A 25,164-nucleotide genomic window follows, 5' to 3' on the forward strand; every position below is an offset into this window, starting at 1 on the left:
TGATTTGCTTTAGGTAAACAGGAAGGAGATTTAGGATTTGTTTGAGGTAAGAGATAGAATAAAGAAGTATGGTTGTTAAAGTTTAGAGAAATACAAAGTGTCGTTAAGAATAAATACAAAGAAATATTGTTAACGTTCAAGGAAATACAGAATTATTATTAATGTTCAAAGAAAGTTTGCGTTAAAGAGTATAGAGTTAAAGCACGTAGGTTTAAAACAGTGAATTGTAAGAGGCACGTTAATGAATAAGAGTGAAAGAAGGATAGTGGTCTCTGATTCCCTCTGTTCCTGGGTCTTGACCGAATCTTTATAAATTAGAAGCGTACGCAACAAAACATACCATTTTGCTTCGTCTAAATTAAATGGAAAATGGGAAAACAGTGTAATCTACAGAAGCACTACAGGTTGAACACAAAATTTCAAAAAAAAACAATGCTGGTGATGCGTGAGTACATCCCTTTATTATCACAAAATTCATGATTTCTGTACAGGAATGCTAATTATACGACCACAATTTGTATTTAATTATGTGAAAATTCAGTAACAGATCTTCCAAGGATGAAACAGAAGTGTCATTCACAGCAAAATCTGAATTCCAGCACTGGCAATACATTTCACTCTGCAAATTTTAAGACAGTAGTGTTCAATTCAGCAACTACTGCAGAATTTCATTCCACAGTCCAGTTCATTCTGACTGGATCATGCCATGCAGCTGGTTAACAAAATACAATAAGATGAAGGGGATCTATTAACCACTGCTGCAATACAGTATTACATTACATTATAGTGGTTATTGGGTGGAATTTTGTATTCAGCACTCTTCATGTAGAATCCAGTTGTAAACAAGAGAGTCAGGCCACATTTCATCATCTGATCCAGATCACCATTACGTCGTCTGATTCAGATTACAGCTTCATGCTATTGCTTTGGCTTCAGGCAGGAATGCCTCCCAATATTTAATCAACTGAAAATAAAAATTAAAAGATTAGCACATGCACAGTATTTCCAGGAAGCAACTCAGAGGTCAGCTGCTAAACAAAGCACCCAGGAAGTGAAGTCAACCCGACTACTTAGAACTACCAGCGCATTTGCATGCTGTCAGTGCTCAGCAAGTAACAGTGGCAACCTGGAAATTGGTCATTTCTGTGCTTTGTTCCAATGTGTGGCCCAGTACATTGCAACCAATTGAAATATGAACCAATATTTCTCCTAGATATAGAGGGGATCCACACTTACTACATTCTAAGGCCATCCAGTTACTTCAAACTGTGGGTCCATTAAATTTATTTGGTAGATGGGTGGGCACAGTGGGCAGACTCAGAAGCTATTGGAAGTTGATACTGGGTTTCCAACTTCCCAGTATTAAGAACCTCCTGTTGTCCACAGTGCCCACCCATCTACCAATTAAACTTAATGGACCCTCGTGGAGTCCTGTAGCTCAGTGCACTCGCTAGAGCACTCGCCTCGCAAGTGAGAGACCTGGGTTCGATTCCCGGCAGGGTGAAATGTTGGCCATGTTTCCTTACTCCGCACGCCTGTTTACCTAGCAGAAAGTAGCAACCCGGTTGTTAGTTGAATAGCGGATCGCTTTTCCGAGGGTAATAATTCCTTCAAAAAAAATATAATTATCCCACAATCCACGGATGTTTGTGGGACACTGCTGTGCGCAGTGGGCTGCTGTGTTTCACCCACAAAATATACAGTCAATTCACTTTACAGTATATTCTGTGAAGTGCTTTGAGACGTCTCGAAGACGAGATAAGGTGCTATATCAAATGCAAGGATTATTATTATTGTACATAATTTAAAACTGTATTAGTCAGCTCCCTCAAGACAGATTTCTAACTGTCCTCTGAATTTAGGGAGCGCAGGGAGGCAAGTGGCATTTCTGGCTTCAAGGCGACCAATCCGGCAAAGGAAGAATGGAACAAACATAATTTTTTGGTAGACAGGTGATTCAAAATTTGAGCCAGGCAGTTCTCGACAACAACAACTTGCACTCATATAAACACCCTCCACGCAGGGAAGTGTCTCAGAGCGCTTCTCACCTCAGCTACTGATAACATCAATCTACATTGAAGCCAGTAATAATAATCCTTGCATTTGATATAGCGCTTTTCACGTCTTCTCGACGTCTCAAAGCACTTCACAGAATAGACTGTAAAGTGAATTGACTGTATATTTGTGGGCGAAACACGGCAGCTAATTGTGCACAGCAGTGTCCCACAAACAGTCGTGGATTGAAAATGACCAATTCATTATTGTTTTGTTTTTTGGAGTGATTATTATGAGGTGTGTGGAGTAAGGAAACTTGCCCAAGGTTTCGCCTGCCTGGAATTGAACCCAGGTGTCTCGCTTGCAAGATGAGTGCTCTAACCACTGAGCTACAGGACTCCACAAAACTCTGGGGAAGCTCTGTGTCATTTTTGACTCTCAATTATCCTTTAAACCTCACATCTGTGCTCTGACCCATTCAGCTGTCCCCCACTTCCGCAGCATCGCCCATCTCCACCACGACCTCTCCCCTTGGGTCATCAAAAGTTTTATCCATGCTTTTAGCACATCCAGGATTGACCATGCCAACTCTCTGCTCACTGAACTTCCCAACTCTTTCCTCCACAAATTGTAGACCATCCAGAACTCTGCAGCTCGTATCCTCTCCCTCACTAAGTTGTGCAAGCCTATCACCCCCATCCTTGCCTGGCTCCATATCCCCTGAAAATCGAGTTCAAGATCCTGATCCTTACTTTTAAATCCCTCCCCTGTATTGCCCTACCTTGCCTCTGTGATCTAAGATTCTACTAACCCACCTACTCCCTCCACTAAACAGGCACTGACCTGCTTTACATCCCCCCAACCTGCGTGTCCCACCAATGATGGTCAGGCTTTCAGCCCTTCTGTGCCCAGTTTCTAGAACTCCATCCCAGAGTTCCTTTGCCTTACCCCTTCCCTTGTCTCTTTCAAGGTTGGTCCCAAGACCTTCCTCCTTGACTGTGCCTTTGACCCCACCACCCCCTTGGCCATCTTCCCTCCCAAATCCAACCCCCAGCTCAGGTGAAAACCCTCGATTGTCCTGCGCCTTGAGATATCCTCCCAGCAAGAAAGATGCTTATATAAATACAATTTGTCGGGCTTGTTATTTCGAGCCACTGACAACAGACCAACCTATGTGGCTCATCCATGTGACTTGGTAGGGTAATGTCATGTGACTGGGAACAAGATTCTTACTACTTGGTTCCTGATGACCCTTCCTGCGGGTCAACGCTTCCTGCAAGTCAACGCTTCCTGCAAGTCAACGCTTCCTGCAAGTCAACGCTTCCTGCAAGTCAACGCTTCCTGCAAGTCAACGCTTCCTGCAGGTCAACGCTTCCTGCGGGTCAACGCTTCCTGCAAGTCAACGCTTCCTGCAAGTCAACGCTTCCTGCAAGTCAACCCTTCTATTCTGGGAAGTGCTTTGAGAAGTCTTGAATGCAAGGATTATCATATTATTAATGCTCTAACAAATCATCAGTCCATGCTTCAAATGAGCCATCTGATCCAAACAAACCTACATGCTGTATTACCCACTTCCTGGGCACCCCCGTCTGCACCCAGGCATCAGCCCCTTTGATGAAAATGAAAAATCTATTGCTGATATCACTGGATGGTGTGAATTAAGTTTTCACAATTCTCCCCAAAAAGCCGGATTAAAAAAATTCCAAGACGGAAAGAGCACATTTCCCAAAGTTCTTCCCCAGGACTTCCATTTTATCATCATTACTGTTCTGGTATTTACCTGTTGCTGTGTTTGTACTAAAGATTCCAAGTACTTGATTATAACAGTTTTGAAGTCTTTTACTCTTTCTTTCTGCAGAATAGAAAAAACAAGATTCTCATTAATTGAGCTAATCATTAGTTATAATTAGGGAAGGTTAGAGAAAAACTCAACTACAGACCTGTCCGTTATCAGTTGTGGGAAAATTACTTGAGTGCGTCATCAGAAACAGATTAACTGAACACTTAGACAAATATAAGCCGCATCAAAGTGTCAGCATGAATATCTGAAGGGTAGGTCATGCCTGAATAATCTAGTGGAATTTTGAGGTCACAAATATAAGGAAGGATCCATGAATGTTATCTTGATAAAATTTCAGACTGAATTTTATAAAGTTCCACTTAAGAGGTTATTAGCTAAAATTAAGGCACATAAAATTTATGTTTCGGACCTAATTTTATGTAACATTTAAGTTCAAAACACTGACTGTCTAGCACCTTGGGACGTCCTCCCGACGTGAAAGGCACTATACAAATGTTGTTGTAAAATTGTAAGAAACTCCATGGATTGTTATTTAGTTGGGAAGTAGGAGGCTGATTACCTCATAGCTGACTGGGAGCCCTGCAGAGAAAAGGAATAAAAGACATTCTCTGACTGGCAGGAAGTAACAAGTGGTAATACCCTCGGATTTGTACTTTGCCTCAACTTTTCACCATATACTGTACATTAATGACCTTGCTAAAGGGGTAGAGGGGAATATTTCCAAGTCTGTACAAACAATTGTAAAGATCAAAGCCTTAAATTATGAATTAGACAGATTAGGTGTGCGGGTATTACTAGCAAAAAGAGCATGGGAAGCTCCACTTGGGATCCAAGAAAGAAATCAAAATATACTCTGAATGGAGAAAGACAAGTTGTGGGTTTAGGCGTGCAGGTTTACTGAAAGTACTGAAATCCAGTTTGCAGATACAAAAAGCAATCACAAAAGCTAATTGGATAATTGGAATTCAGAGGGTAAAAAAAGTGATGCTTCAGTTGTACAGAGCCCTTGCTCAGACCTGATCCATAACAGTGCATTCAGTTTCAGGAATCATTCCTCAAGAAAGGTTTTGGAGGATGTGCAGCCAAGATTCACCAGAATGGTACCTGAAGTGGCTAAATTGTGAGAGTTATTTTCCCTTGAAGGTTGAGGGGTGATCTGATGTTTAAAATGAATAAAGGATTTAAGGTAAGAATGTTTTCCTCCAGTAGGGACCATCTTAAAATTATAACTAAATCAATTAAGAGTGATATCATAAAGCAAATATTTGTGGAAATGTGGAATTCACTGCCTCCAAAAATTGTAGAAGTTGGGCCAACTGGAATATGTAATAGGGAGATGGATTAATATTTGATAGGCAGGGGTATCAAGGCACATTGTGAAAAGGCAGGGAAATAGTATTAAGTTGCAGGTTTAGATCTCTTTCTATCTTGTTTAAATCTCTCAGAACAGGCTCCAGAATTTCATATATACCTCAAATCGTCCTATTTCCTTTCGAATGGTTTTTGAGATCTGTTCAAAGTCACGCTCTCCTTGCTGCACTCTCGCTTCCCACTGTGGAACCAAAAAAATCACAATCACAAACATATCAAGCTATTAATGATACTCAGTGCAATTAATAGCTTGACACAAGCTACTCAATGCAAAAACATTTGCCAGCAATATCACCAGTTATGATTACCCATCAAAAGTGCCACACCCACTTTTGAACAGCCACCAAGGAAATTTCAGCAACTTACAACACAAAAGACTGCATTTAAATCTCTGGATAAAGATGAGATTGACATTACATAACATTTCCCTTGATTAGCAAGTAGGTCTGAATTACTATTTTATAAAATGTAGGGGGGCACGGTTAAATATGTTCAATGAAGATATTTGGATTGTACCAGAGCAATGCCATTTACAACAAAATTAGGCAGTGACCCAAAAAGTTTGTTAGTGGGACATTAAACTGTAGGAGACACTACAGCCAAGCCAGATGCTGTCCTCACCAGATAGCTAAACAAAAAAGATTAGAAAAGGTTTTGAGAAGATAAATTGTAATATTCCAGCTTGTTGGTATCTGCAACGAGGGAGCATTAAGTTCAGCATTGTCACTGGAATTAATGGAAATTAGAATCACATTGACAAGGCTACAACATTATAATGCCTCCACTCCTCCCCCACCACCCAGTTGAGCATCGCATTCGCTTATAATGGTCTACTGTGGAGCAATGCGTTCCTAGAAGTGCTATATACCTGATAAGAAATGGAGCTCTTTTAGCACAAATTTAAGTCAAAATTTTAAATTTGATTATTAGGTCAACTTCAATATACAATAGTTGCAAAATTCTAACAATTTTTTTTAATAATTAGTGCTAATGTACAGCTGTGTTCCAGTAAAGCAACAACATTGTTAAACAGTCACTCAAAAATGTATGACTCCACAAGATGCAAAGGGTTGAAGAGATTTAGCAAAGATTTCATTCAAGGCAGGTTTACCTAGTCAACTATCTTCTTATTTAAGATAACTTTAAAATGATCAATTGCTTGTTTTTAATCTGCACAATTTATAAAGGGCAATGTCACCTGGCAGGCTCCATCAAAACATTCAATAATTCATTGCCAGGGGACAGACATTTTGTTTGAGAGACTCGCCATGTTTCTGTTGCACAGAATTCCCCAGAGCTGCTTCTCAAATGCCCAGCCTATTTTTAGATGCTGAAAATTTGAAGATAATGTGCTGTATTTTGCAAAGAGATACACCAAATTTTGTCAGGTCTTATGGATTTTTACAGCTTGTACCTTCCATAAAGGTCTATTAACATACATTGTGCAAAAACGTTAGGGAATTATATTGCAGCTCAATTACAAACTTAAGAAATGAATTACTTTATGCAGAAGGATCATGGAAATTGTTTTAAAATAAAATATTTGTACTCAAAAAATGTTGGAATACACAAAATTTTAAATTCCTAAAATTAGAACTTTACAAGTTTCTGTAAAGTCTAGGTGAATAAAATGCAAACTGTGTTAAACCAACAGAAAACTATAACTTGCAACAAATGCACTACATGAACAAGTTGAGAATATCTTTTGAGAATACTCAACCGAGAGATGTTTAATTAAATGAACACCATTGCAATCCTCCTACTTCCTTAGCGACAAGGTTATGGGGAAAGGACAGGTAATTGGGACTGAAAGAATTACTTTTAAGTGAGCCAGCACAGACACAATGGGCTGAATGGCCTCTTCTGTGCCGTAAATTTCTACGATTCTATATCCTTGCATAGAACATTGCAAAATAGCTATGCAACTTTTTCCTCTTTCCCCTTTCCGTAAAAAAGTGGCTTCTAAACTGTTCCAATGTCTAAGACTTGATCTTGTAGTATTGGCCTTATTCTTGGGTAAGATACAAGGTTCCCAGTACGAGATTCTTCCCACACCTGTTTTTTTATCCTTCATTTGCATCAGAAATGTTTGCATCCTCCTCTATTTTAATACTGCAGCAATCACCATTTCACCAACTTTTCCCCATATAAATTAGCACAATAGGCTGCTATTTGGTCCATTTCTTTGCATCAGTGATTTTTCCTCCAAGAAGCCATATATCTTAACCCCAATTTCCTGCTTTCCTCATACTCGAATAACCGTCCCCTCCATATTCCTTCCAGTCGTCAAATACAACACCTTCTTTCTTCCTTAATGTCTGAAGTCAACTCAGAAATCTCTAAATCTAATCTATTTTATGAGATTTCACAACAATCTTGTACACTTTTAAAAATCTAAGCTTAGCATTCGTTCACTACTTCTTTTTACCGTCACCTGAAACCATACTTTGTATGCTCAAGCTCAAATATAAGATTAATTGCGAAGCCAGTGTTCCTTAATAGGTTAATAGGTCAGGAATAAGCTCTGCCTTGCCCATTAAATCCCCAGGTCTCTCTGTATAGTACTTTAAGCTACTCAAGATGAATTGATCCAGGCTTCACCAGCTAAATAAGATGGAACACTCAATACAATCGCAAGTGTTCCATTTCTGTCCATGTAAATACTTTAAAAAAATTAAAACTATTCAATTTCTGTCTCCCCAAAAATTGCTCATCTTTACTAAATATGACTTAAATGAACACGCAAACTTAAGACACTTCTGGTGTTATATTTGGGAATTGTTTAAAGAAAAAATGAGCTATACATTAGTCAGTAGCATACCTAAAAACATGTACCAGCCTTGTGTTGATTAAGTTAAAATTAATTTATTAATAACATCCCCAAAAACTAATTTTCACAATCTTTCACTAAGTACTGCACTCAGTAAAAAAGTTGTATTTGGGAATTTTCCAAAACATTTACAGTTGTGGGAACTTGAGTAATGCAACTAAATCCCAATTTAAATTCAAAATGTTTAGTTTGGTAATCAGTTAGGATGTCCAATTGTAAGTCTTCTGTCCAAAATGAGGCAAAATTTAAGGTGACTTGCAACTTTACTCTCATGTCCCCAAAATGTAGCTTCAGTTTTAAGAATGGAGATATCCCTTTCAAATGTTATATTCTGCAATCTGTGGATCAAGTTAAATTAGTTTCATTTTTAACAAGCATTTAAATAACATTCTGTAAAAAAACTTCAGTAATTGTACTATAATTACTAGAACCATAGAAAACTTCCTACCTCCTCAATTTCCTTTGTGAAGCAGGGCAAAACAAATTATACAAATTAAGATGAGGTTCTCATTTTAACACCCAACTCCATTTCATTGGCCCAAAAAGTGGTTGTCAGAGATTTTATTCAATTATATTAAAAATGATCACTTTTAATTTGAAAGTTGAAATAAAGTTTGAGGAAGGGAGTTGGAGTATAAATGCTATTGTAACTTGCAAAGGATTAAAACCAAGGAGAAATAACTCTTTAGAAGATATGCAGCAAGACAGTTAAGTAAACAGTGATATAGGGCAAGAACATTAATCATAATAATCCTTGCATTTGATATAGCGCTTTTCACGTCTTCGAGACGTCCCAAAGCGCTTCACAGAATATACTGTAAAGTGAATTGACTGTATATTTGTGAGCGAACGCGGCATGCAATTGCGCACAGCAATGTCGCACAAACAGTCGTGGATTGAAAATGACCAATTTATTATTGTTTTTTGTTTTGGGGGGATTATTATTAGGCGTGTGGAGTAAGGAAAGTTGCCCAAGGTTTCGCCCTGGAATTGAACTCAGGTCTCTCGCTTGCAAAGCGAGTGCTCTAACCACTGAGCTACAGGGCTCCACATGTATACTCAGCTCTTCTCTCCTGTTCACTACAAAGCCCTACCATGCATCTTGTTTACACCATACTAGCTAATTTTGATGCTTGTTTTTGAATATCAAACTATTCTGAAGGTTTTTCTACAGCAGAAGACGAGCATGCACAGCTTTATTTTGCAGGATGCATAAAAACAGAAGGTTTTGCATGCTCTGTTATATTTACTATACAGTGATGCTTCACATCAATTATGGTTCACTGAAGTAGTAGGAAACAGTTGTCATAAATAAGAAGGTATAGGTTCAGGGCTGTGAAGGGCAATATTAGGACAGATACCAGTAAGTAGTCTTTATGCATAACAGTAATAAACAGCTGGAACAGATTAATAACATGGGTGATCAAGATAAAAATACTGGACTCATTTAAGGCACAATTTGATAGAGAAGTTGGTTTCCTGTAAAGATACAATTGATCGACCAATGGGTATTCTTAAGGATTTAAAAAAAATAGATGCAGTTTTAATGCGTTGGGGTGCCCTCCTGATGTGAAAGGCACTGTAGAAATGCAATTTGTTGTTTTTTGGATGAAAGTCAATTGGAAAAAAAAACTATTTTCTCCTGAATTTCAAATACTGAATTTGCTGATTTTGATCAGAATCTGTAATTGTGCATCCACATATCGAAACTTGCCTTACTTTGTGTTAAATCTCTCCACCCCTGGATTTTCTCTAGTTGACAGAAAAAAATGGCCAAAACAGAGGGATTTATTTTGTGAATAAAAACAACTAATGATATACTTAGATATTATTTATCTTAACATCTCTCGTCAGCCATTGTTCCATATACATAGCAAAATGTAATATGTATAAAAGTTTAAAGGTTACTACAATTGGGTACCTAGACATGATTTTGGAAATGAACCACAAATAAAATGACCAGACATAAAATAAAGCTACATTCTTTTCAGTTCCAAGCTTTGTATCTATGCACTTTATCAATTGGTCAGTACAATTTTAATTTATAGGTACAATTCCAAATTTTTGCAAGAGGTTTATTTAAATTGTTTGATTCATATGGTATAAAACGAGTTTTAAGAAAAGTTTTAAGGTAATATATTAAGGGAAAGGGTTTGTTAATTCATGAAAATTCAACAGATTTCACATTCTCACCCGTGACTGAAAGTTTGTTGCCTAAATGCACATCAAGAGAAAACAGGTTTCAAAAGTAAAGCTGAAGCAAAATTAGAGTAACACAACCTTTTAAGTGTATGATGGTTATACTGAATCTTAACCAAACAGAAATCTGTTGGCAGAATTTTTGATTCACGTGCACAAAGTCTGGTATAGTACTGAGCTTTGGAGAAAAACCTAATTGCCAATCTGTAGTGAGGTTGTTGATCACATCTCTACCGATACAGGTTCTACAGCTGGCCTCAATATCCCAGGTTTGAGGAAAGGGAAGAGGAAAAATTCCTGTAATGTCTAATCCAATAACACGTGCTGAAAAGTACACATCCACTGATACTCCCTCCACCCACCATTAGCATATTTTGGGGCATTAAAACAGTACCTCGATAACAACAACAACTTGCATTTATATAGTGCCCTCCACGCAGGGTAGCATCTCAGAGCACTTAACAGTGGCGGAGCCTGTCACTGAGCCGGAGTTCGGGGGCTGGTGGTGATCGTAATCAGTCGAAAAGGAAGGTTTTCAGGCGGGACTTGAAAAAGGGGAGGGAGCAAGGCGGAGGGATTAAGGGAGAGTGTTCCAGAGTTTTGGGATGTAGTGGCTGAAAGTGCGACCTCCAATGGTGGAGCAGAGGGTACAAGGGAGAAGTCGGAGGCCGGTGCCAGTCAATTGGAGGCGTTGGGTGGTGAATTGAGGAGGCCTGAGGAGAGAGACTAGTTGACCGTGTCAGCCAGCAGAGGGGAGAGGGAGAATTGAGTGACCAGCAGCTGAGGGGGTGGGGGGGGAGGACAATACAGCCAAGTGGATGTTTTCAATTTTTGAGGCAAAGAAGTCTAGGACCTCTTCGCACTTGGCGTTTGATGTGAGGATAGAGAGAGCTAGAGGGGATGTACGGAGGTGGTAATGGACGGTGGAAAACAGTGTCATTGAGTTGTTTTTGGCTTCCACAGCACCGAGTCTTCAGGGCATTAAATATTGGATAATACTGGGAACTAATGTTTTAAGCAGTTTATTAGTCATACTGTTGTGCTTGAGCAAGTCAAACAATTTATGATATTGTATTTGTAGAAAATCACTTTTAATGGAAACATTTTTACTGAGTAATGTTTTTAGATGTCTGAAATCATCCAGAATTCTGCAACCCATGTCCTCTCCCGCACCAGACTCTGTGACCCTATCACCCCCACCCTTGCCCAACTCCACTGGCTTCCCATCACACAGCGGGTACAGTTCAAGATCCTGGTCCTCACCTTCAAAGTCCCCCATGGCCTTGCTCCCCCCTACCCCTGTGACCTCCTAACCTCCTTCCAACCTTCCCGCTCCCTCTGCTCAGCGGACTCCAGTCTGCTTCACGCCTCCCACCCCCCCCACCACCTCACCATTGGCGGGTGGGCCTTCAGCCACTCTGCCCTCACCCTCTGGAACTCCGTCCCGCAGTCCCTCTGCCTTGCCCCCTCCCTTGCCTCCTTCCAGACCCATCTCGAGATCCTCCTCTTCGACCATGCCTTCAATCACCCTCCTTCTCCCACTACCCTCCACCCTCCCTGATCCCGACCCCCAGCTCGGGTCCGAAACACTGATTGTCCAGCACCTTGGGACGTCCTCCCGATGTGAAAGGCGCTACACACGTGGAGTCCTGTAGCTCAGTGGTTAGAGCACTCGCTTTACAAACGAGAGAGTTCTGAGTTCAATTCCAGGCAGGGCGAAACCTTGGGCAAGTTTCCTTACTCCACACACCTAATAATAATCCCTCCAAAACAAAACAATAATAAATTGGTCATTTTCAATCCACGACTGTTTGTGCGACATTGCTGTGCTCAATTGGCTGCTGTGTTCGCCCACAAATATACGGTCAATTCACTTTACAGTATATTCTGTGAAGCACTTTGAGACGTCTAGAAGATGCGAAAAGAACTATATCAAATGCAAAGATTATTATTATTATTACAAATGTAATTTTGCTGTTGTCGTATCATGTAATATATGCAAAATAGTTTGGAGATAATTAGGTTCTGCCACAGCACATCTTGAACTAAACCTACAACACTGTAAATCAGTGAGCACATGCAATTCATTTAACTTAAGTCAAATAGTTTGAACTAATGTGGATTATACCCATCAGTATAGTTCAATGGAGATCATTTAATCTTCAAAACAGAAAAACTTTACCATAAAAAAGCAAAGTCCATTAGAAAATTTTATATGGAAAACAGAAATTTATGTTAGTTAACTCTAATAAAATAAGTATTATGTTGAAAGGATTAAGATGTGTAGCGAGAGATCCCATTCTAAACAGAGGACAGCTGGGTAGGGAGAAGAGAAAAAATAAATACTCACTTCTCTAATCTCTTCTTTAGCCTGTTGCATTTTGTCAGGTTTATTTGCAAACTGGAGTTTGGCCTCCGCCTCCCTTTTTTTTTGCAGATTGGCTTGAGCATCCTGCCATTTCTGCCAGCATTTCATTCGATGGTCAAACACTCCCTACAGTAGAAAAGGAAAAAACATTTGAAGCACACATAAAAATTTGGAATTTTACAAATTCAATAATAATCTTTGCATTTGATATAGTGCCTTGTGTCATCGAGATGTCTCAAAGTGATTCACAGGATATCCTGTAAAGTGGATTAACTGTGTATTTTGTAGTCGATTGTAACAGCTAGTTGTGCAAAGCGATGTCCCATAAAGCAGCCCTATATAGAGTGAGTGACCAATTTTATGTAGGGGATTTATTGGACAGGACACCAAGAGAAACTCCCTTCTCTTTTCGAATAGTGCCTTGAGACCTTCAACGTCCACCTGAACGGGCAGATGGGACCTCGGTTTCAACTCTGGTTGGCCATTTACCTTAACAGAAGATATGAGACGAACATAATCACTCAGGAGCTCTGCAAACAGATAGAAGTCAGCATAAGCCTGGTCCTGGTGAAGCTGGTCGATCTTTTCTTCAACTTCTGCTAGTTGTGAAAGTGCTCTTGACAGGGCAGTGTGATCTTCAGAGTTACCCAGCATGGCTGCACTCTTAGCAAAGGCAGCTGTGTTGGCAGAAAGTTCTGCGGGGGGAGAGAAAAGAAGAAAAGCATTGCATGGCCTTGGATTTATTACTTCATACATGAAGGAAAACAAAAATCAACTGTTTGCCATGAAAGACCTTTCTTTTCGACCGCGCCTTTGGCCACCTTTCCACCCCTCCCCCTGGCTCGGTCCCGGGATCTTAAACTGTAAAGCGCTCTGAGACGCTGTCCGGCGTGGAGGGCGCTATAGAAATCCAAGTTGTTGTTGTAGAAAACTATTATCAGCACATTAATGATTTTCTTCCACAATTTTTTAAAATCCTGAACTAACCATAGATCTCATACAACATTGTGAATTTTAACATCTGCTCTATAAGTTTAAGCCCCGCAAGTCAGCAACTTGGATTTATGTACCCCCCTTCACCTAAGATAACATCTAGTACCGCATCAAATATACAGCTGAATGTCAAGCGGGGGAATGGGGGGACGAGGGTGGAGGTGTGGTTAAAGAGGTAGGTTTTGGGTGGGTTTAAAAACTGGGGAAAAAACTGCTCCTCAAAGTCTACAATTGCTTCCCCCCCCCACCCCAGTATAATCCAAACAGATCTAGACTGTCCACCCTTCAATTGTGACATCAATAAGCCATTAAATTTATAAAATTATTGTTTATTCCAAGCCAAATGGAGAATTCACAAACCTTTCCTGTGGCAGACAAGGAGATCAACACTAGTGTGTAGTTTTCTCAACTGCTGGTCCAGATTTTCAAACTGCTGCTGCTTTTCCTCAAACCACTGTTGCAAGAAGAACGGTGTTAATTTACCAAGATCAAATCATTACAAATTAGCTTACCACCGGTAAACTATCTTGCTTCTTTTAAAGCAAAAACAAATTAACCACAGCACAGCCTACCACGATAATGGTAAATCAAAGAAAATAAGTAAATAGCTATCCCATTTTTTGTCTTTTCACTGTTAGAAATAAATTGAAAAACTCATTAATTCATCTCATTAATCAGGTTCAAAAATCAGCTCTTACTGCATCTGATTCATTCATCTTGATTGTCATTTTGTTGACAGCATCTGCGGCCTTGTTCACCATTCTCAATATGCCTGCTCCACTTAGGGCTTGTGTATTAACCGCACGCGGCAGCTGGAATTGAATGACAAATAAGGGTGAACAATCCAGTTAACAGCCTTGCACTTTAAACAGACAAAAGGAAAGGGACACAGCATTTTCTTCTCTCACAAATTGCAATATACTCTTGGTCTCAACTCTGTGCTCAGGCTAAATACTCAAAAAAACTCTAATGTGCATTTTCTTGGGCAGATGAGCAGACACTAATCATCTTTTGTCAAAGGGTCCATTAGACCCTAAATACATTCAAAGGCAGATGATAATCTGAAAAGGGTTGATTTCTGGGTTGTCACTGATAATGTCACTTAGTGTGTGCCAGCTTGCACTGCTAAAAAAAAGGCTGAGCATTGTCAATGCCACTTGCATGTGCACCGAAAGAGAGCAATCTGATGATGTACAAGTCAGCATTTATTTTTAGCATGCAGGAAGTCAGCTGGTCTGTACCAGACAGGTTCACAGCATAGCCATATTATAAAGGGGTAGAATGCACATCACATTAATTACATTTCCAACTACATTTCTGAACTTAAACAGTAGTGATAGTAGGTTTATTCACTTTATAGTACAAACAACATATTGGTTTCACTTGGTTTTTCGGGAGGGAGAATGAGAAGAAAGAGGGGGAGGTGAAAAAAGTAAACCTTAGTTTGCTGGAACAGCATTGGCAAAGGCCTGACAGTAAGTTCTGGTCTGCCTCAGTTCCAAGATAATAATGGGAACAAAGATAAACACTTCAATTATCCTCATATCTTGAAGCTCAATACACAAGCTGCCAAATCATTTTCAACTAATTTTTAAGATATTTTATTTATGCATACTCTGAACCTAAGGTAACTTCTCTATCATGACAGGGTTGAGGCATTCTATCCAACAGGCAATGGAGGGCAGTTCAAATTCAAGTCTAATTGCAGTTGGCAGATTTAGAAAACAGCTCCTGTAACTAGAACCCAGCAACTTCCGAAAGATCCGATTGTACTTGGATCTTAATTACTGTACTAATATGGAATATTTTTGATGCAAGATTATTTTATAGTTAACAAAACTCTCCTTCTTTGGCTACTCTAGCAATTCAGAGGAATCTAAAATCTTCCTGCAATCAGTGATTAAACACAGTAAATTTAAATTGATATAGCTTCACTGGACACAAATTACAAGAAAACTATTTAAGGAGAAACAGAGATATATTAAGTTTTGTACACACTCTCCCCTCCTTTCTTGAAGGTTTCTTGGTTAACAGATTCTGACAGCCTTCTGATACCTTACCGCCATTTTTTATGTGAGCCTAGAGACTAAGGCAAGCTACTAACTAAAAGGGCATTAAAACTAAGATTAATACATTTCATCCTGCATTCACATACGCAGTCTTCCAAGCAATGTCTCTTGACAGGCATCACTAGGAACTTTGTTTCCTGCTCTAACTCAGCGAAAGAAAGATGTTGTCTATTTTTGTGCCCAGTATTGTGTTGGTTGCAGGACTTGTATAGTTCACTATTCCATGTGTTATAGTCGTCCATTGAGCAATTCAGAGACCCATCACTTGAAAACAATTTCCCTTTTTAAATTCCTTATCTTATTCAAATTTAATAAATTATCAAAGACACATACCTCATTACTTTCTAAAAACTGTCTCAAATCGGGATCTTGCAACAGAGTTGGATGTTTTACAGTTCGCTGTAGATACCTGCGTTTTAAAAAGGTTAAAGCACTGGTCAAAATCCTCTTCAAAGCATTTGAAAAATTTGCCAATGTTTAAGACTTTTATGCAAGTCAAGTGTATAGTTATAATCAGTGGAACGTCAAATGACATTTAGTTTGTTTCCAGCGCAAAGCAGAGCACAACTTTAAAAATTTCAGCATTTCAAATGTCAGTTTTTGCCTTGCATTAAAAAATACAAGAGTCAATTGTCTTCTATCTGATGCCAACAGTCTACAGGCATTCATAACTGACCTTTAAGTACGCCAACTGGTTCAAAAAAGGGCAAGGAAATGTCAAGATTCTGAAATTTATTATTCTGTGCCATCAAGATACACAAAATACCATACATCAAAGTGAATCATGTTAAGATAAATCAAATGGATGGGTCTCACATCTTTTCAGATTGTTAAGTAGCACCATAACTCACAGAACAATGATTTTGACTTGGTTTTTTTAATGTAGTTTTTTTTTGTCTGTTTGAAACGTAGCCTGAGCCTTCAACAGGCAGTCTCCAGCTCAAGTTTCTGAACATTAGTCATACAACTACTCAAATGCTCACCACTTGACTGCTATCAAGTTGCCTGTAACTAAAAGTGACCCATACCTTGTACCAAGCCTACTTTTCAGTTAGCAATTCATTAGTGTTTGCACATCACAGGACTACTGAACATATTCTAAAGAACATCAAATTTCTGTGGGTCATCAGACTAAGGATCAGAAGTTTAATCACTTTAAGTTACTAACACCAGTATGCCTTCAATGAATAGTCAAAAGAATCATTTAAAACAAAACTATTTTCTGTAAAACAGCATGAATATCAAACTTGTTAAGGGAAGGACAGAAAGGAAGAAGATTCCCTCAACTGTTCTCCCTCCTGAAGACCTGTACTTGATAACAAAAATTATTCAGTAATTTAGGAGTAATTCACAACATGAACATCCCTTCAGATATTCAGCTCCTCTATCAGTGTTCCATCTGAATAGGTTTAGATGGTGACTCAATATGTATGGAGTCAGAGAATGTTTAAATAAAGCATAATCACAATAACTTCCGAGTCTACTGCTTAATATTTTTGGGTGTACCAGGTGTCTGTCTATGTATGGAAACCATCACCATGTTTAAGAGAATCCAAACCAGACCGAGTTCCACAAATGTATGGCACCTCCACATGGAAGTTTCCCCTGCACCTGGAATGGAATCTGCACTCTCCCTGGAGGAATATACTCGGCTGATCTAATTCCAGAGAGTAATAGGTGTAGGCTGGCAAGAGCAAAGACTTGACAATCCCAGATTATGCACTGAGGGTACTGCTGGAGTTTAACTCGTTAAAATTGCATAGCTTGCTATTGAGAGGACTGTCCAGTTAGGACGATTAAGGCTTTAGCTTGTAGGGTTAACATGAGCGAGTGGGAAGAATTACTGCTTCCAGCAATCAGTCTGCACCTCCAAGTTTTGACAATGAACCAGAATGGCAGGTAGGTTGATCATTAGCAGTGCCCTGGAGTCCTGCAGATCCGTCTGGCTCAGGACATCTGAGACCACCACATAAGCTAATTTGATTTAACATTCCATTGGCAAGCATGTCAACTTGGATATGCAAAAGACAAAACCCTCAAAACAGTAGCAGTATAAACTGACAGTACGCTGGTCATTTTTCAGGCGTACATGGACCAAAGCAAGCTTTAAAATCACAAGTATTGTATACATAGAGGTAATTGTTCCCGATTTCCTGAACCTTCCAAGCTTTGAACCATAACTGATCCAGTTCATATTTCCTTTCATGAGGTAACCTACCTCTCCAAGGCTGCCCTTCTTTTTTCAACAAATTCTGTTGAAGAAGAATCTTCTTTTCCAACTTTAACTTTGGTCATGCCTTTAAAAGTATCAAATGAATATTCCTTTAATTTTATTAAAAACTGAGGCATTTTATAAACAGAATTAATCATTGAATCGATTTTCATGTCAAAAGCAAATAAATTCTCATCAAATTAATCAAATACATGGATATGAAACACTTCACTTTTTCCACCATCATGATAAGTCATGGACAACATTCCTACCTTTGTTTAGTACCTGGAGCCAGAGTAACTCACCAGTTTTATTTATAATAACCCTTGCATTTGATGTACCAACTATAACAATTAAAGGATTCAAAGCATTTCACAGGCAATTGCTGCCAAGTGAAGTACCCCACAAACAGCATGAAGCGTATGACTAATCTGAAAGATTGTTGTCCAGGACACATAGAGAAACTGCTTTCTCTATAACATTTACCTGAACAGGCAGTCAGATCCCCGGGTTAAAATCTCATCGAAAAGACAGCATCTCAGACAATGCCGCTCGCCCCAAACTGCATTACCGTGTCAGGAATGAGTTCAGAGTTTAGGTTGACATGGAGCTTGAACTCAATCTTATGACACAACGGCAAAAGAGCTACCGATTTAGCCAGGCTGACACCATTTAATTAAAAACAAACAAATGTCACACTGGACAAGGAGTACCAGAATGTTTAAAATTAGATGAGTTTAAGAACCTTCCATCAAAAGTGCAAAAAACAAAAGCAACTTTGGAACTGTAGGCTTTTTAACAAAGGTCTGAAACCTAAAAGGAGCTGCGGCTGCAACTGCCTAGAGTATTCCTCAGACCTCATCAACAGTACGGTTTCCAACTTTGGCCAACCAATCTTCAAAACTATGACAATCCTTGGAGGGCTGCAGCAGCAACAACAAATTGCATTTACAGTACCTTTCATGTCAGAAGGATGTCCCTGTAGTCTGCAGCAATAATTAGTTAGATTAATACATGGAACAAAACTTTGATGAGAAGCTGTGTAAATAGGTTATTTTCCTAGAATTTGGAAAGCTGAAGGCTGGTCAAACTGACGTTTAAAATAAAGGAAATTGCCAATCTGTATATAGCCTATCTTCTCTCTGACAGATGGATCCAGAAACAGAAAAGTAAAAATTTCAGCTAAACCAGTTACAAGAGAAACCAGAAGATATTTCTTCAACCAAAAGGTGTAGAATGCACTACCAAAAAACTGTAGATACAAAATTGACCTTACGTTTGATATAGCGATCTGAGACGCTACCCTGCATGAGGAGCGCTATATAAATGCAAGTTGTTGTTAAATGCAGGTTGTTATAGCGCCTTTTTCATTGGGAGGACATCTCAAAACACTTCAAAGTAAAGTGGAGTAACTATTTTGTAGGTGAACATGGCAGCTAATTTGCACACAGCAATATTGCACAATAGCCATGAAATTAATGACCAATTTAATTTGGGAGACTGTTGGCGTTGGCAAGGACATCAGAAAACCTTTGATATCGACTTTCACAGGTGAGTCAGTTCGGTTGTATTTACTACTGTTTGATAAAGCAGGCAGCCATCCCTGGATCTTGTGGAGATGACAAGCGGTGAAGATCAGCAAGCTTGGTCAAAATGACACTTTAGCCAAAGCCTCTGGCAACATTGAGTTGTTGCTAGAAGATGTGGAGCAGGCAGCCAACTTCTTCACAGACCCTCTAATATGAGCTGGTGCTAAGTGATTCCATACAAGGACTGGCACTCCCTCAACTAAAAGTTTGTTAGGATTCTGTGCAAAGAGACTCCCATTGTTTAGAAACATATATACCAAGCTCGAATCAAGACTGCAAAGGGAAGGTGTCCAGAAGGTGCTTTGGTGAATAAGATGGGTCTTTTGGTAGCGCTCTGGAATGATTAATCAAGCCAAGTCATAATTTGCCAAACAATTATGGGAAGGGGGTTGCATCGTCAGAGATGGATCTTAAAAATCCCATGGCAGTATTCGAAAAGAGTAGGGAATGTATCCCGGTGCCCAACCACAGAATAGTCAATCCGCTTTACAGTTTATCCTGTGAAGTACTTTGAGCTGTGTCGCAATGACGTAATAAGGCGCTATATCAAATGCAAAGATTATCGTTAGATGAGAAATGTGTGAAACCTCCAGTACCACAATGAGAGCTTTACTACAAAATGAAAGTGCCAACATTTCAAGCACACTAAATTTCCCAATTATAATGCATTATTATGACATAAATTTAGTCAAATTGGCCAAAGCAATTTTATAATTTTTCTTACCTACAATACTCTTTTCTGGAGCAGGAGGAACTATGTAGCCTATATGCATATACTTTGTAGACAATTTGTCATGCAGACCCAGAAAGTCACTAAATCTCCTTTTGACAGTAAATTCTCTGCTGCTGAACATGGATGAAGACGTCTGTGTAATCAAAGAAAACAGAACATGCATATAAAATCTCAACATTCATGCAAGTCTATTTCTTATCTTATCTAGTGTTCTCATAAAACAAATATGTGGAAGTACACTTGTAAAAATGCAACACTCTCATCACTTGATCCTTCAGTCCTTGTAAGTAGGGGAAGGAGGAGGAGGGAGAAAAGGTAAGCAGGATCTCTTTGGGAGTGAGTTCGCTCCAAAGAAACATGTTTGGCAATAAATGACTGGAATTACGTCAATCCCTGCAGCAGTCCCACTTTCCTGATACCTGAGCCAGGCTAATCTGCAGTATTCATGAGCAATGTGTATCTTGAATCAGCCATTTTAACAGGACTTGGAGTAGCAGACTAGTTACTGAAGGTTGGAATTTTTTCCACTCTGCTCCAGTTGACACGAAAGCCAAAGCCTAATGAGTAGGATGGTCCAAGCAGAATAAGCAGCAGGTAACTTCTCAAGATTTGCAATAGTAAGCTTTGTTTTCATATGGATGAAAGCTGGCAGTACCCCCAATTCATGCTTTAGGGTCCCCAAGCCTTGACTTTTGCCCACCTGGACCTTAGGTGAGAGGTGAGAGTGCCATCAACTGATCCAGGTTGATACGTGGTAGTAGTTAGTAGTAAGCTTATGGAAAACATTTATGAGGGGAAATGGAAGAATTAGTTCTCAATTTTCTGTGTTAAGTGAGGTTATAAGTGTTGCTTAATCATTCGCTGTGACTGCAAGTATGGTACACCAGCTGTGAATCCCAAAATAATGAAGATATAGATCTATTAAATGAGGTTTAAAAAAATCTTTCAACTGCACTTTTCTGCAAACATCCAGAAATCATTGCCCGTATGAACCCTGATGGTTGGATGTATAGTTTAGATTTCATAAATAATTCAAAATGTTTGATCGCATATAGAAAATTATGGATTCCCTCCATTATAGCAAGACATTCTTTAAGTATAAAGGGTAGCATCGGAGCACTTAAATTGTGGAGATGTTTTAAATTTAAAATTTAAATTAATACAAGCAATACATTTGATTTACTAAAATTAGCAGTATTTATATAGCAATTCCACACAAATATATGAATTAGGATATCCATAATTATGTTCCATCGTCAGGTTCATGTTCAATGAAGCTTAAATTCTTGGTCTGCCCTGCCATAAACAGCATCTCAATTTTGAAAGCTTAGTACCCTCAAAACCATAATGTACAAAGTGCATGATAAAGAACTATGTCCTCCTCATTTTTATATAAATCATAAGGAATAAAATGTGTTAAAGAATATGCAAATAGACACACTGATAGAAGAATGTGTTGCCTAAATTAGTGGGGCTGCAAATAATCTCTTTTGGAAATTCAAACCTGCCACTGCTCCAATGCTCCAAGATGCTATCCTGCATGAAGGGTTCTACATAAGTGCAAATTGTTGCAAATACTTTTAACAGGAAACCAAATGAGCAAAGAGCAGCACCAAACTTGTCCCCACTACAACAGTAAGTATCAACAGATAGGAATATTGCCACGTTCTGAGGGGTAATTCAAACTGAAGGGAAGAGTACCAATATTGTGGTTTTAAGAACTAAAAATATACCAAAGGGCATAAATGTCATTACCTTTGTTGTTACCCTGTAAGCCAGGTAAGCATTCATGCCATCACCTAAGGATATGAAAGAAAAATTACATTAAAGCCAAATTCATACCCCACAATCTGCTTTGTGGGATTTGCAATCACTTAAGGTGACTAAAAGAAAAGGAATGAAACTAACTATTGGCATGAAGAAGTTGCTTGCTGCACCTAACCAGTTTCCCTTTCTGTTGAAAGCACCAGGCTTACTTAATTGTGATTAAAAATGAACTAGCATTGATTTATTGTACAACACTCTTTTCAAAGAGCCGGCACAGGCACAATGGGCCGAATGGCTTCCTTCTGTGCTGTATAATTCTATGAACACACTACAGGATTCAGTTGCTTATCACAAATAATCAGCAAAAGACCACATTAAAAGTTCGGAAACTAAGTAACTTAGTTACTTAAAACTAGATTTATGAGAATTACTTTTTAATTTTCAGCAGAGAAAACAGCACAGAAAAAGCCTGTATCTCCATTCACCCACTGAAGTGTTTATCCAATTGCTTTGTACCCAACTTTGGTCATTTAGTGACGAGGTATTCCATCAATCTTGTTACGGATTTGCTAATTGGTGGAAATCACATAAGTTTTCTTATTTGTAACTTAAATCCATCATTTCAGCAAAGTAGTTCTAACTTTGCAAGTCTCTCCACATACCCTCACAATTTTCCTAGTGAATCTCCTCTGTCCTAAAATAAGGAGATGCAATACCCCAACAGCAACCCAAACACATTTTGTAGAAAGCTTACATTAGTTCTTTACTTTGGTATTTAATATCCGGCATATTAAACCTAAAATACAAGTCTCTGTTCCTCCAAACCATTTATAACAAACATTTAGTTTTTTTAGTTTTATAATTTTTCCTTCTCTCATAAATTCCACTTGCTACATTTTACCTACCCACTCTCCTAAACCATCTGCTGCAGTCATACACTTCCTGCCTCAGTACACTATGTCTGTTAATTGGTATTAGCATATTTAAGCACCTTGTTTCCTATAAGAGTTCCGGTTTCCAGTGCATTATTTCAAACGTTAAAAGTACTATTTACTTACCAACTTTCTCAGGATCAGAAACGGAGACATGAATGTCAAATGTATCCCCATTTGCTTCTTCCTCGAGCTACAAGCAAAAGTGATTTACAAATTGACATTAAAATCGTGTCAAATAATTTTGACCATAGACTGCCAATGTATATACATAAAATATATACATACATAAGTCAAAGAATGTTATTTAATCTCCAATCTCATAACCCCCCAATTCCCAGTTCTATGTGGCCTTGGGAGTCAAAATCTATCTGATTATAGAGGAAAAAACTACCAACTGCTGACTCAGGTATAAATGGCTTCCTGAGGCTGGAACAATTCCAGATAAGCTTCCAGACTGGTTCCTATGTTGACATGGGGAGCCACTATAACTCAATTTAGTATCAGAGTAGTTGAAGGGTTGAAAAGGAAATAAATAAGAGTATATCGCACTCCATTTATATGACCAACTTGTGACTATCCTGGGTTGGGGGAGGAAGGAAAAGTAAGATGGGTCCCTTTTGTAGCTTAACTGATAGATTCTCGAATATTACCAGAAAATACTCTGAACAATTCACTAAAGGCTAATTGCCTTTATAAATAGATCTCATTTTACCAAGCTTCACATTTTCAGACCTCTCATTTGAAGCATTCATCCTTAATCAGTAAGTATTCCTCTCCTGTGAGAGGCAATGCTCATTCCCTCATAACTCAATTTAATAAAATACTTCTAAAAAAAATTCTGAATTTTACTGAGTAGAAAGCAATCAGGCCTGTGCTGGCTCTTTAAGTTATATAATCCCTTTTACCTGCTTTTTCTCACACCCCTGCAATTACATTGTTTTACTTAACCAACTAGTTCCTCTGGAAAGCTAATAAGATTCTCACTGCACCTGACAAGGCATTCCATGCCCGAACAAACCCTCTGTACAAAAAAAATCCATCGGAATCTCCTCTTTGCTCTCTTTCTAATCATCTTAAATTAATGCTTTCTAGTCTGACCCACCAACCAGTGGAAAAGTTTCTTCCCATCTATCTTATGCATCAGCCTCCACGGCTGCACACTTAACCTCACAAAGCCAGTCAGGAACCTGGGTACATTGTTTGACCCTCAACTGTCCTTTCTTCCCCCACATCCGCGCCATGACCGGCACTGCCTACCACCACCTCCACAACACTGCCAGACTCTGCCATTGCCTCACCCCTCAGGCTGCCGAAACCCTCACTCACGCATTCGTCACCTCAAGGCTCGATTACAGGAACTCCCTCCTCATCAGCCTTCCCAACTCTTCCCTTCACAAGCTGCAGAACATCCAAAACTCTGCAGCTCGTGTACTCTCACGCACCAGGCTCCGCGATCCCATCACTCCCACTCTCGCCCGACTCCACTGGCTCCCCATCCCCCAGAGGATCAAGTTCAAGATCCTTGTCCTCACCTTTAAGGCCATCCATGGCCTTGCCCCCTCCTACCTTGCTGACCTGCTGACTCCCTACCAACCTGCCCGCTCCCTCCATTCAGCGGGCATCAGCCTGCTCCATGTCTCCCGCCCGATCCGCCCTACCATCGGTGGCTGGGCTCTCAGCCTCTCTGCCCCCACACTCCATCCCACGGTCCCTTCGCCTCGCGTCCTCCCTTGCCATCTTCAAGGCCGGTCTCAAGACCCTTTACTTCGACCGTGCCTTTGGTCTGCCTCTCACCTCTCTGCCTTCCCTCACCCCTACACCACCCCTCCCCCATGCTCGGGCCCCGACACCTGACTGTTCAGCACTTTGGGACGTCCTCTTGACGTGAAAGGCGCTCTGTAAATGTAATTTTGTTGTTGTTATTATCAAAATCCTTCACAATTTAGAAACATACTGCCAACAGGTCTCTCCTCAATATCTGTGCCAGTGAAAATAAGACCAGTTCAACCAATCTTTGCTCACAGGTCAAACCACTCACCTTTGATGTCATCCCATTAAATCTCCTCTACACCCTCTCTATTTCCCTGACATCCTTCCTAAAGTGGAGTGACCAAAACTGATACATTTGTATACTGTGATCTATTGATATAGGATAAGCAGCACCTCTTTGGTTTCATATTCTATCTTCCTATTTATAATATCTAGGATCCCATTAGCTTTCTTCACAGATTTGTCTACCTGTCTTCATGGTTATAAAGATTGTATGTTAACCCCGAGGTCTCTATCCATTTTAAATGTTACC

At 39.4% G+C, this 25,164-nt stretch overlaps 1 protein-coding gene across 2 annotated transcripts in view; it reads right to left on the bottom strand.

Annotated features, from left to right (window-relative positions):
- Positions 1 to 439: 439 nt before the first annotated feature.
- snx2 (sorting nexin 2) overlaps positions 440 to 25,164 on the bottom strand; it is a 35,103-nt gene continuing 10,378 nt past the window's right edge. The window contains 12 exon segments of one of the 2 annotated variants that reach the window (NM_001292146.1): positions 445 to 964; positions 3,776 to 3,847; positions 5,268 to 5,348; positions 12,547 to 12,690; positions 13,054 to 13,259; positions 13,918 to 14,011; positions 14,256 to 14,369; positions 15,960 to 16,035; positions 17,845 to 17,923; positions 20,152 to 20,293; positions 21,916 to 21,959; positions 22,986 to 23,052. In NM_001292146.1, coding sequence (NP_001279075.1) covers positions 914 to 964; positions 3,776 to 3,847; positions 5,268 to 5,348; positions 12,547 to 12,690; positions 13,054 to 13,259; positions 13,918 to 14,011; positions 14,256 to 14,369; positions 15,960 to 16,035; positions 17,845 to 17,923; positions 20,152 to 20,293; positions 21,916 to 21,959; positions 22,986 to 23,052 — 1,170 coding nt within the window. In that variant the 3' untranslated portion in view covers positions 445 to 913. 2 annotated transcript variants of the gene reach the window in all.

This window comes from Callorhinchus milii, unplaced genomic scaffold, assembly GCF_018977255.1.
Source record: "Callorhinchus milii isolate IMCB2004 unplaced genomic scaffold, IMCB_Cmil_1.0 Scaffold1, whole genome shotgun sequence".
Lineage (NCBI taxonomy): Eukaryota > Metazoa > Chordata > Chondrichthyes > Chimaeriformes > Callorhinchidae > Callorhinchus > Callorhinchus milii.